Source organism: Choristoneura fumiferana, chromosome 10 (genome assembly GCF_025370935.1).
Source record: "Choristoneura fumiferana chromosome 10, NRCan_CFum_1, whole genome shotgun sequence".
Taxonomy (NCBI): domain Eukaryota; kingdom Metazoa; phylum Arthropoda; class Insecta; order Lepidoptera; family Tortricidae; genus Choristoneura; species Choristoneura fumiferana.
The window spans coordinates 14,519,734-14,532,471 of NC_133481.1; the positions used below are offsets into that span (position 1 = coordinate 14,519,734).

General features: G+C 36.6%; 1 protein-coding gene across 1 annotated transcript in view; it reads left to right on the top strand.

Annotated features, from left to right (window-relative positions):
- The window catches only part of LOC141431769 (uncharacterized), a 161,066-nt gene that overhangs the window by 117,601 nt on the left and 30,727 nt on the right, over nt 1–12,738 (top strand). Inside the window, exons 7-9 of the mRNA XM_074092948.1 lie at nt 671–823; nt 3,603–3,784; nt 6,328–6,470. Coding sequence (XP_073949049.1) covers nt 671–823; nt 3,603–3,784; nt 6,328–6,470 — 478 coding nt within the window. The remainder of the gene's footprint in view (nt 1–670; nt 824–3,602; nt 3,785–6,327; nt 6,471–12,738) is intronic.

Consider the following 12,738-nt stretch of genomic DNA (forward strand, 5'->3'; position numbering starts at 1 on the left):
GTTTTTCAATTTAGTCGTCTATGTCACGATCGGGATTAGAAATAAATAAACTTAATTATTTGTTGATTGTTTCTACTGTAATACCTTTAAACGAGCACTTCTTGTATATATGTATATATTTCGCGGATCTCGGAAACGGCTCCAACGATTTCGATGAAATTTGGTATGTGGGGGTTTTCGGGGATGACAAATCGATCTAGCTTGGTCTTATTTCTGGGAAACGCTTATTATCGAGTTTTAACCCGAGCAAAGCTTGGTCGCCCAGGTACTAATATTATATAAGTCCTTATTGTCACACCGGTATGTACTAAAATTGAGGCTGTCTCCCTTTCTTCCTTTTAGAAAACGCAACAAAAAAAAATGGGCTAGGGATGTGACAAAATGGTGTTCAAAAAATGTCATGGTGTGCAATGTAGCAAGAGGCTCACTTAATTGTAAATACTACGAATGAATGACGGGAATGAACTAATCTGAAACTTGGTCTATTTGACAATCAAATATCAAATATGTTTATTGCCAGAACATAAATATAAATATAATATATAAATATAAATAGAATAAATTCTAATAAATTTGTAGGTCTTCCTGTCTCACATCAAGTGCAACAGTTAGCGAACACTACTCTGTATTTGTCTGTATGCGGTTGTCACGGTGATGGTGATTGTTTCAGGAGTTCGACATTGTGATGACGAAGGTGAATGGGTCATTGGGGTTCACGCTTCGCAAGGAAGACCACAGCGCGTTGGGGCATTACGTGAGAGCGTTGGTGCGGGAGCCGGCCCTCAGTGATGGACGGATACAGCCAGGAGACAGAATTGTAGCTGTACGTACTTTTTCTTTTCATCATTATCATCATCTCATCTCGGCTACTATACGTCTCCTTCTTGGAGACAGCTTAGGCCTCTCAGAATAAGAGAGCTTGAACTGTTCCCACACGGGCCCAGTGCGGATTGGGAACCTTACACTACACACATCATGGCAAGAAAAATCGTGCAAGTTGCATTACGAGTACATTGCGATTTTTCTTGCAAGTCTAAACTCGGCTATAGAATTGCTTTCGTGCACCGTAAAGGTAGTGGTAAGTTATAATATAAATCTTGTTTCGTGCATAAACTATTGCAAAACTCGGTAGTGCGAGGTACTTATTTTTCTGACGGGCAACTTCAATGGAAAGATGACGTCATGAAAGTTGCTGAGACGAATTGCATGCAAGTAGCACAGGCAAGAGAAAAATTGAGAAATTTAAAGGACGCTTACACCAAGATGGTCGAGAACACAAGAGAAAGGTTTAATGATGAATCTTCAAAGTTGAATTTATCAAAGATGAAAACCGCAAGCGACAGTCAATAGTGAAATATCCGAATAATGTATCATAACAACGAGGCATTGTTTCCTTTTAGTAATCTCAAAACACAATCAACACAAGCTCATGGAGCTCGACCATTTGTCTTTCGTAGAATATTTGTAGCTTCATGATGATAAGCAGATTTCTATTAACCATATGTAGGAAGAGGGACCTCCATCTGTGCAAGATTTATTAAGGGCTCGCCCAACTTCCAGCGATGTCACTTGACACAGGGGCTATGATAATAAATAACTGGTCATCCAATTTTGCCTTGACTGTTTGTCAAAGTAATTGCTTTTGGACTTAGTGCACAAAACCATCAAATTAAACCTGTGTCATCATCATCGTCATTCCTTCCTATATACGTCCTACTGCTGGACACAGGCCTCCTATCAGAATAAAAGAGCTTAAAAAACTTCACACACATCATTGAATTATTTTGAAGGAAGTGCATGTTTCCTCACGATATTTTCTTTGACTGTAAATCCTGTGGTAAATATCAAATGTCACACAAGAATTTCGAAAAACCTAGAGGTACGAGCTCGTGTACCCGCGATCCTCTGCTTGAGAGGCCATAGTTCAAACCACTAGGCCACCACGGGTTTATAAAAAACTTATGAAGGTATACACAAAATTTCGGATTAATTAGTGCGATCCGATGCGATAAATATGTAAATAGAATTTGCTCAAAACAGATTGTTTCCTACAGTCGGTTGCGGTTTGAATACATTAATCAATTCACTGAATTCGACATTTAATTGCTTCAATCTGAGAAATATTGGGACATTTTGCGTTATTAAATGACAGAAATGAGGATATTTGTAAGGCGTCATGGGTTAATTGGCGATCACGATCATTACTGTACAGGAAAACGTTTCGACGAGAGTTTTTGATGTATTAAATATCGGGTTCGATAAAATTGGGAAAAGTCTGCTATTTTCCTTGTTTAAACAAATACGACGAGCTCATTTTAGAACAAACACGGAACCGTAACGCCACAGTATAAAATACTGCCAGTAGTGCAACTTGACTCCACGCCCACACCACCCCACACCAAAATGGATGTACGCAATGTACTTCTCCATAGGCAATGATTAAAACTCTTCGTGGCGTTTTATTTATTAAAATCAACAGCTTATTTTGAAGTAAAGCGCTACAGAACAACAACGGATAATGCTCAAAAATTCAAAATTCAAATGATTTATTCAGTAAATAGGCCGCAATGGGCACTTTTACACGTCATTTTTTAAACTACCAGCGCTTTCGGAAAGACCATCATTGCCAAGAAGAATGCGCCGCAAGAAACTTGGCAGAAAGTCATTTTTTCATAATAATATAATTACAAATAAAATACTTAAAAACTATATTATACAATTAAAGAAAAAAAATACAAAAAATAATAATAATAAAAATACAGGGATGTATGGGGTCCCATAGTTACAATACTAAACACTAACTATATCTAAACTATATCTACGTTCAGTGGAAGTGTAGAATGCTTCCACCGTCATAAATTTTAAAATAATAATAACAATAATTTAGTTCTGAAATATACATTTCAGGTCAAGTAACCATTAAGCTTTTGGATTTCGAAGGCAAGTTCACGTCTGCCGCCCCCAAAGTTAGCTCACACGCTAACTTGCTAAAGATTAAGTGGTATTTTGTCCAAATTATATGATTCAGCAATCGCAATAACAAGTATGCACTTTTTACTATTCAAATATGGCATACTTAAATATTATAATCAGGACGAAAAGCAAAAAAAGTGTATTTTTTTAATAGTCTAAGAGTTACTTCAGATACTTCTAATCGTAATAAAGTACCTATTATGTTTCAATAACGATGCCTTCTTCATTTAGTACTTCTTATAATCCATCTCCAGCAGATATAGTGTTCGGTAGCATTCACGATTAGTTCAAGCAAAATTCCTGGAGATTAATTTACATACACGTGATTTGAAACCAAATAAAACATCTACTTATGAATATTGACACGTTTTTTATACTCGTACTTACAATCGAACAAACTGAATCATACACTAAGGTGTAATCTTTGTGCTACTTAATATCTTGTTGACATCCCAAGCTTTATATCAAGGAAGTCATAGTCAAATTGATTATTAAAAGGTGCCACCCTGGTACATGAATCAGTTTGTTCGACTGTATCTATATGTAAGTTTCTACAATCTATTAAAAATGTGCAAAATAAATCTTTACTGCGATGTTAACACTGTGTCTAACCTAATGTTTGCTCTCAGGTGAACGACACGCCGATGTCAAACATGTCCCACGCGGACGCGGTGGCGTTCCTCCGCGCGTGCGGCGTCGAGGTGCGCCTGCGCCTGTACCGGGACCACGCCGCGACGCCGCTGTCGCCCATGTCGCCGAAGGAGGAGCCGACGGACTCCGACGGCCCTGTGAGGCCTAAACCCCCTTTGAGGCAAGTCATCTATTGATATAGATGTATTTTAGTGAAAAGTTTTTACACATAATCATCATTATATTTAAGAGCCTAGCTCTCTAACTCTAAATTTTTAAGGGTACCTCCCATAGACGTAAAGTGGGGGTAATTTTTTTTTCTCATCCAGCCCTATAGTGTGGGGTATCGTTGGATAGGACTTTTAAAACCATTAGTGATTTGTTTGCGAAATATTCAATTTTAAACTGCAAATTTGCATTAAAATCGAGCGTCCCCCCCCCCCTCTAAAATGTAAACCAGTGGGTGGAAAAATTTGAAAAATTCAGGATGGTAGTAAGTATATCAAACTTTCAAGGAAAACTATAACGGCTAAGTTTCATCATCATCATCCCAGCCTATATACGTCCCACTGCTGGGCACGGCTAAGTTTGCTTGAGAATTATTAGTAGTTTATGAGTAAATAGCAGCCTAAGGTATAAAATATACCTAAACTTGGAAGATTCCGTATATATAATATTATAAATGCGAAAGTAACATTTCACGTCGAAAACTGAACCGATTTGATGAAATTGGTATATAGGTAGTTTGAACCCCAAGGATCAAATATAGGATACCGTTTTCATTCCGGCAGAGGGCTAACCTAGATTCGCAGACGTAGTCGCGGGCATAAGCTAGTTCCGTATAAAATACGAAATCCTTAGAAAAATATTACTTAATTTTTTCGTAATGGCTACGGAACCCTATTTTGGGCGTGTTCGACACGCTCTTGGCCGGTGTTTTAAATGAAACAACGGAAGTATTGAAAATTGTGTGAACTTCTATAATAAAAACATAATAATAATAATAAATAACGCTAATTAATGTTCATGTAGGTATTTTTAGCCCATTTGTGTTCGAAATATCAAGAAAAGTGTGTTACAATTTGACCGTTAATTCAAACATTAAATTAAACGGAGTATAAGTTATAAAGAGAGAGTCAGAGGGACAATACGATACGAACTTCGATTTTCGAATTTCGTGGTAGCTCCCCAGATGCCGTATGAAGTGATAATTGGAGATGTCATGGTGGCCCTGTGGCCGCCAGTTTACCATAGTTGTCCATTCGTGATTTGTTGTCAATATTTTTATGTGCATATCAAAAATATTTATAAACAAATATATTTATATATAATAATACGTATATAACGCAAATTATGAGATTAATAGTACCGAAGTGTTGTTTTAACCTGAGTATTACCACTGTAATATAAACTTTTCTTCTACAAAATAGTTTCAACCAAATATTTGTTGGTGAAATTAATATGTACATTAAATTATTTATTTACGCAGTTGCATTTAATTTTAGCTTTACAATTATATATAAATAAATTACTTGGTGGCCTAGTGGTTTGACCTATCGCCTCTCAAGCAGAGGGTCGGGGGTTCAAACCCCGGCAATACATTTGATAAATTTGTTTGATATTTACCACGAGCTTTGCGGTAAGGAAAACATCGTGAGGAAACCTGCACAAACCTGCGAAGCAATTCAATGGTGCCTGTGAAGTTCCCAATCCGCACTGGACCCGCGTGGGAACTATGGCCCAAACCCTCTTGTTCTGAGAGGAGGCCTGTGCCCAGCAGTGGGACGTATATAGGCTGGGATGGATGAATGAAAATTACTTATGTACATTATTAAGAAAAGTTAAAAGTTACCGATGCATAACTTTTTCATTTTATTGGCAACACATAAGTAGTTTTTTTGGAATCTAGATACGGCGTTGAGTATAGAAATAGAGTCGTATCAGATATTTATGCACGCTTGTTGTGTCAGATATTGGTGCTGGTGACTGTACCTCCAGTCGGTGTCGTAAACATTTGGAGTTGTCTAGGTGCTCATAGACAAGTAAACACGAGCATATTACCAAACGCGTAATGTGTGTTCAGATATTTTTGACCCCATCGAGTAAGGCTGCTTAACTTTTTTGATAGTCAGGCCAAATGGACGGCAAAAACTGGCAGTTAAAACACGCCTTTAATATGTCGATTTGTATCTCTAAGTAACTAAGTTTGCAATGGATTCTAATAATTTAATTTCACCCTCTTCAAATTAAGCCATTTTTTTCTTTTAATTTGAGAGATTATTAACTTGGCGTGAACTTTCCAAGCTTGCTCACAAGGGCCATTTAAAATTTAATACTTGCGAGTCACTTTCTTTCTGTCCCTCGGGCCTGAGGTTGAGCAGCTATGACCTAGACAGCAGCGATGTTTACGACTGTACCTAACAAACCATTGTATTTCGGTAAAAGTAAACATTCCACGTGCATTCTGCATTTATTGACATATTTACCTATTCTTCGGTCACACAGTCAACTAGGCGTTGACATATCACAATAATATTCTGACCATTCAGTCGTCTGTAGATATTCAACCAGTGAAGGTTTCGATAAAACAGCATATCTTTGGATCTGCTTCTAGAAACTTGCCTGCCCTGATATTCCAATGGCGGAACCTCACCGATATATGTCTTTACCAAAGTTCGTTAAAGTATTGCCCATGTTTGAGAGTAAATTACTTGAAAACTCCAGGCCTGAAGCAGTGTCGATGCTGTGTGACCTCGCAGCCCGTCGTCTCACCCCAGACGCCGTCGACGGGGCGCGCTCTCCCTGTCTTTCACCACGAAAGTTCCGGAAACTCACGAAAGACAACAACCACTACGAACAGCCGAATGGTATGTACAACCTTACTTCCAGATCAGTACAGGTCTTTGTGAATGTTAAAATTATACTAATCTATCCATGTGCCTCCAATATGACCCATTAATGAGTAACTTATCAGCGACCTTATTGTCTAACGCACTTGGGATCACAACCGTTTTCACCGCTTCTTTCTGTCACACGGCATAAGACGAGGGTAGAAAGAGACGGTGAATGCTATCGCAAACGTCAGCGCGTTAGATAATACGGCCTTAGCTTTGGTACCATAAAAAAATAATGAGTAGACATAGACGAGCCGAGGTAATATTGACTTGTCTCTAACCTTTTGTGTATTGACTAGCAATTTATGGCAACTCTTTTTTTTTTCGAGACATTTGAAACAACAAGTAAATTGCCTGTGTCTTATATATAAATAGAAACTTACTGTTTTATGCGAGGAAAATGTATTGCTCCTAATACAATCTGTTTACTTTGATGCCTGATGGGATATGTTCGCCTGGTAACAAGAGATACGTAAGTGCTCAATTAAATTAGAAGGAGGACCTACATCTGCGTCGAAATATTATGAAAATAAGTGTATTTTGCAAATGTATTATAAAAAATTTGAGTCTGACGGCAAGATCATCTCTGACAAGTAAAATGCGCAGAAAAACTCGGCACAATGTAATTTTTCTACAAACAAGTTATGATTAATATTTTCAAGTTATTATATATGAAAGTATAGTAATCGAGTTGATTATTATGTTAAAATAAGAAGTAAAGGTGTCGCGTGAGTTACGTTACGATGTGAGCTTTAGCGAACATCATAAGAAAAAGACGCCACGAGCTTTTTTGACTTACTTATACAACGTTGCATACAATACTTTTTCTTCGACTGGGTACTTATTAATTACAATACAAGATCAGAGAAAAAGTAAACTTTAAAAGTTTCATACTTTAGTAAAAAGTATGGCAAACGAAAAGAGAAGGTAAACAACAATAAACAAGTGAGAAATATGAAAATTTCAAAATTTGTCTAAGTGAAATTTTGTTTTTTATTAAAGTTTACTTGCCTGTGACGATGTTAAAAATATGCATTACTTATGTTGGCAGGCTATGGATTATGTTCGGAAAGTTTTTATTCTGTATAAAAACCATATAAAATAATGTAACTGGCTGCACCTTAGCCTGTCCGAACGAACGAATTAAGAAAAAAAAAGTAAGTGGTTGCAGTCTTGCAGTATTGTTTTAGCAAATTACGATATGCTGTTATGGGGAATAGACAATATAGATTTTTCCAGAATCTTGTTATGTATGCTGTTATATTACTGTTCGTGATTAAGTAAATCACAGATTACAGTATAGGAGTAGAAAAAATAGAAAATATGGCATACTTAGCAAAACCAGAAAGAGCAAGGACTTTCCTAACAGGTGGTATTTAATTTTCAATAAATGACGAAGAGATGTGCAGGGTATAAATTCTATATTGGAAACTCAACACTAAACCAAAACTTAATTGCGGTCATTATCTCGTTGAAAATAAGTCTTTCAGCCGTTTAAAACTGTTTATTAAACGCTTTCGTTTTTTTAATGAGCTTACATACATAAAACTAAAAATGCTGAGTAACTAGAAACAACTCGATTAATTATAAATATAAAAGACAGGTAGCTTGTTCTTAAATAGAAGACGTTTCTAATTATGCACAAGTTAGTACGCTAAAAGCTTAATTAAATTAATTACCAGTACAAGTAATGTAAATAACATCGTATAAATAGCGAATCCACTAGATATTAGTTTAATTAACGGAGCCGTGCTAATTACTTGTCCATGTTCGCTGTATAAGCCAGTAAGTTTGCATTTGTATGGATATTGTATGAAGTGCAGCCAGCAGTTGCAGGCATACCTATTATGCAAGTTTGCATATCATCTAAATAGTAGATGGCTATTTCCCACGCTGTACAAGTTTAACGAATTGAATAAAGGGTTTATTCAGTTTGTTTTAGACGGAAAACTAAAGCCAGTCAGTTTAGACTTTATTCAGATTCTAAACGACGAAGCGTGCAGGGGAATCGATGGATTATTTTAGACATTGATGTAACGTTGTTGTTCAAAGTATGCTGATGGAACTTTGGTTTAAAACTCACTTATGTTACAGTATCAGTACCGTACCTACAGTACATCGTCACTACTTCGGAAAAAAATCTTATCTCAAATCAATACGTCTAAAAATTTTATCCCTGAAATTTTACCTCACTCACTCAGTAAAATTATCGATTTTGAGGCAGGTACGTGTCTTCGAAAAGTACTGACAATACAATGACAATTTATTAATTATACTACTCACGGTGAACCTTGATCCCTATGACACTGACAGTGACAGTTCATTAGCTCCACCTTTATATAAACTTGTAATGGAGTCCTGTTACGCGAAATTGTTTCAAAGCAGTGCTTGGAAGTCTAGCACATCATAATTTGTAGAATTATAATATTTATAATAGAATATTATTAAATTATTAAGTACCTATTATTCGTAATTATTGAAAATAAGCTTTTCCAAACTTACACGGCGACGTTATTGCAAAATTTACTTCGTTAGGCTGTATCGGCTAAGGGTTCTTCTTTCTTCTTCTTCTTTCTATTGTCCTTGGACTAGGCAAAAATAAAACAAACGCTTTGAGTTATGATTACCTTTTCTATTTTAATCAGAATCTGATAGTGAAATGTGTCTGACTTTCGGAGTCCGATTCTGAGCTGCAATGATGTGTGTAGGATTTATATAAAGTACTGAACGCATAAATATAAGAATTTGAGAAACATTACCAGTGCATCCATCTTATTTTATTAAAATAATTTATGTTAAATAACTTGGCTGAATGCAAGACCTTTGCCTGCAAAAAAATGAGAAAATCGAAATTGTTGCATCACTATCAGAAATGTCAGTGAAACTGTCATAGGAATCAAGGTTCGCCGTAAGCAGTATACCTTCAATAGGTATTGACCATCAAAAAAATTGAGAAAAATTACGCGTTTAATTTAAGCGCGTAAAGCATTATCGTAAAGGACTAAAGAAGAAAGAAACAAATAAAAGCAGGTGTAACTATCAACAGTCAATTGTTTTGAGCCGTGCTCATCAGGCCTTTTGTCCCTTTATTCGTAAACGCTTCACTTACAATTCCTTTGTCTATATCCGTTTCTTTCGACGTTTTCATTTGCCTGACATTAATACATTTTGCTAGACCGTAACTAGACCAGTGGCCGTACCGTAGACAAGCTTGAAATCACAGTCGTACGTGTATTTACCACTTGTGTCTGTGAAATAATATAGTAGAGCAGGGGTCGGCAACTAGTTTAAAGTAGGGTCCCAGAATGCTGTTAAAAATGTTATCAAGGTCCAGAATTGTTCTTCCGATAGAGTATTATTTATATGCAAATCAGTACCGTAAACACTATACAAAATAAGTAGCTAAGTAGGTCAATGAGTGTGAAAAGTGACATCGATGGTCTTGGGCTTGACTTGGCGGTCCGAGGCCAGGCCTTCCGCGGTCCGCCTATTGCCGATCCTTGCAGTAGAGTATGAGTAGAAAGAGAGGCCGAATGCGTTCACAAGCGTTCATGCGTTAGGCTCTGAATTTCGCGATCGCATTCAGCATTACCATCTACCATCGTCCTACATCATGTGATAGAAAAAAGTGGCGAAAACGATTATGATTCCGAATGTGTTGGACAATAAGGCCTCAGAAGCCGTATTGCCTAAAGTTTCGGATGCTCGCGATCGCAATCAAATGACCGATTTCGCATACAGAAACTGCCATTTGATTGCGATTGCGAGCGTAATTAACGTTGGGCAATACGGCCTCACGTCTGTATATTTAAGAAGATCCTTTGCCAAACTGTAAGTGATAAAATGGTGTTCCACACACTATTAGACGATCATGGCGAGCAAACGACACGCCACAAGAACGTAGCATTAAATGCGTGAATTTCAGTTGTTTTATTAAGGCAGCACCATAACTCATAATGCGGATCGCGCAATATATGCGTGATTATGTTTATCCCTCCGTGATAAACATACTTTGTACCCGTGTATTTGCGAGGACACGCTAATGTACTAAATGGGTATGGTATTTTAATTAATTTAGACATAAATTACACAGAAAATATACCTGTGTTAGTACGAGCTGACTATACTCGTAGCCCTACTCGTACTAGACGGTTCCCGCACTGTCGTCATGTTAACTTAAGCCTTTATGACACTGTTGGTATCCGCTAAATGCGATGGTGGTAGTTAACGTAGAGTTACAGGCAGTAAATGTGATAGGATACTATTCCTATATTAATAAGAGCGTTTGACTTAAATACTATACTTGTAATGTACATACTTGTAATTATAACTAGCTTAGAAAAGTTTAAAAACCCCAAATTGTGATTTCAAAGTTTAATATTTAAAAAATAAAACCAATTTTAATGAAACTTAGCTAAGAAAAATCATCCAACGAGTTTTCTATGGCCCATCAGTTTGGGAGCTATGATGCCACAGACTGACACACACACTTATACACCCCTCTTTTGCGTGAGTAATTAAAAATTTATTTCGCATATACATTGTGTTTGAAGTAACAATACATGTCCAAATTATATAACAAGTCAAATTAAATACTTCAAAATTATTGTTTAAGTATTAAAATTAATTAACTGTCAAAAACATATTAGTCAGCAATCCGGATGATGATGATTATAAAAACTAAAAAATTAATTAAACATGTCAAAAACATTTGTCAGCAATCCGGATTTAAAAAAAAATGCATTCAGTATATATAGTTTGCAAATAAAGTCTACTTCTTTACACCTCTATATTAAAGCAAACCCTTAAATTTAGAAGTTTCCTGGGTAAAACAAAATATTACTATATATTTTAGTTTATCAGTTAGATTGACAGAAAATATTGAACACGTTTTTTTTCTTGGTCAATTAAAGAAAAAATACAAAGATGAAGCGCGTCAAACGACGTGACGTTACCTGGAATTTTGACTGACTATGTCTTCATAATTTTTTGTTTAATTGACAAAAAGACTAGTTAGACTTTTTTCACTTGACTAGTTAGATTTTTTTAGGAAATTCGCCCACGAGGACATAGAGACATGACCCACGTTTAGCTAAAAAGCACGGCCGCTGGTTACCACTTACTAACACCAGCACCCAGGCTTCACACATGCACTAAGCGCTAAATATTCCACGCAGATGTATCGGTACCTGAAATAGAGTCACACACAGAGCCAGAAACCAGTACGCAACGGCGGCGGTCGCACACGGTAGCTCTGGCCAGCCCGACTGCCCCACCGACTTGTAGGAAACAAAAACTTAGCCTGGCAGGTGAGGCCGCTCTGCTCACGGCACGATCGCTTCATGACGCTACACTGCCTTCCACCTTAAATCTCATCATTTGATTATGCTGCCTACGTACTTATAATTAAAGTGGAGAAATCACCTTTCAGTTATAACTGGCCATATATAAAAAAAGGTTACATATTTGAATAACCGAAAGTTTTACAAATGATTCGTTTAAAATGTCATATGGCCAAAATTCGATTAAAAATGTCGACTGTTTCGAAATATCGAAATTAAAATAACGAAAGTTTTATTTGTCGAATGGTTAAAATCTAAGTCCAATATTTCGAAATATATTTATCTGACAAAAGTGACATCGAAAGATATAAACATCGAAGTCCAAAATATCCGAAAGTACGAGTATGCGAAAATAACTTGTATAACTATCAAGGTACGGGGTCGACGGAAGCTCCTATTCCGCTCAGTTTAGGCGCTTCGCGCCTTGACGTCAATACTAACCTAACCTAACCTAGTGAACATGAATTACCAAAAATATTTGGTTCGGTTAGGTTAGAACTGTGACCACAACAACGCACGAGCCGAGCGAGCGAAGCGAGCGTGCCGCGGCAGCGGCCGGCGAGTGCTAAAAATGACTAGATTATGTAAAATAAATGCTATTAAGAGAAAGGAGCAATAAATAAAGCCGATTTGTATGTACGATATATTAATTTTCGACATTCAAATATGTTGACATTTACAACTTAGATATATTGGCTATCGATATTTTTACTCATTCGATATTTTAATCAATCGACATTTCAATCTTAGACATTTTGACCATAGGTATAACAACTTTCGATATTGTGATACAATCGATATTTTAATTTTCGATATTTTGAACATCGACATTTTACCCGTAGATATTTTAACTTTCGATATTCAAATATGTAACCATAAAAAAAGTCTGTTCACTAATG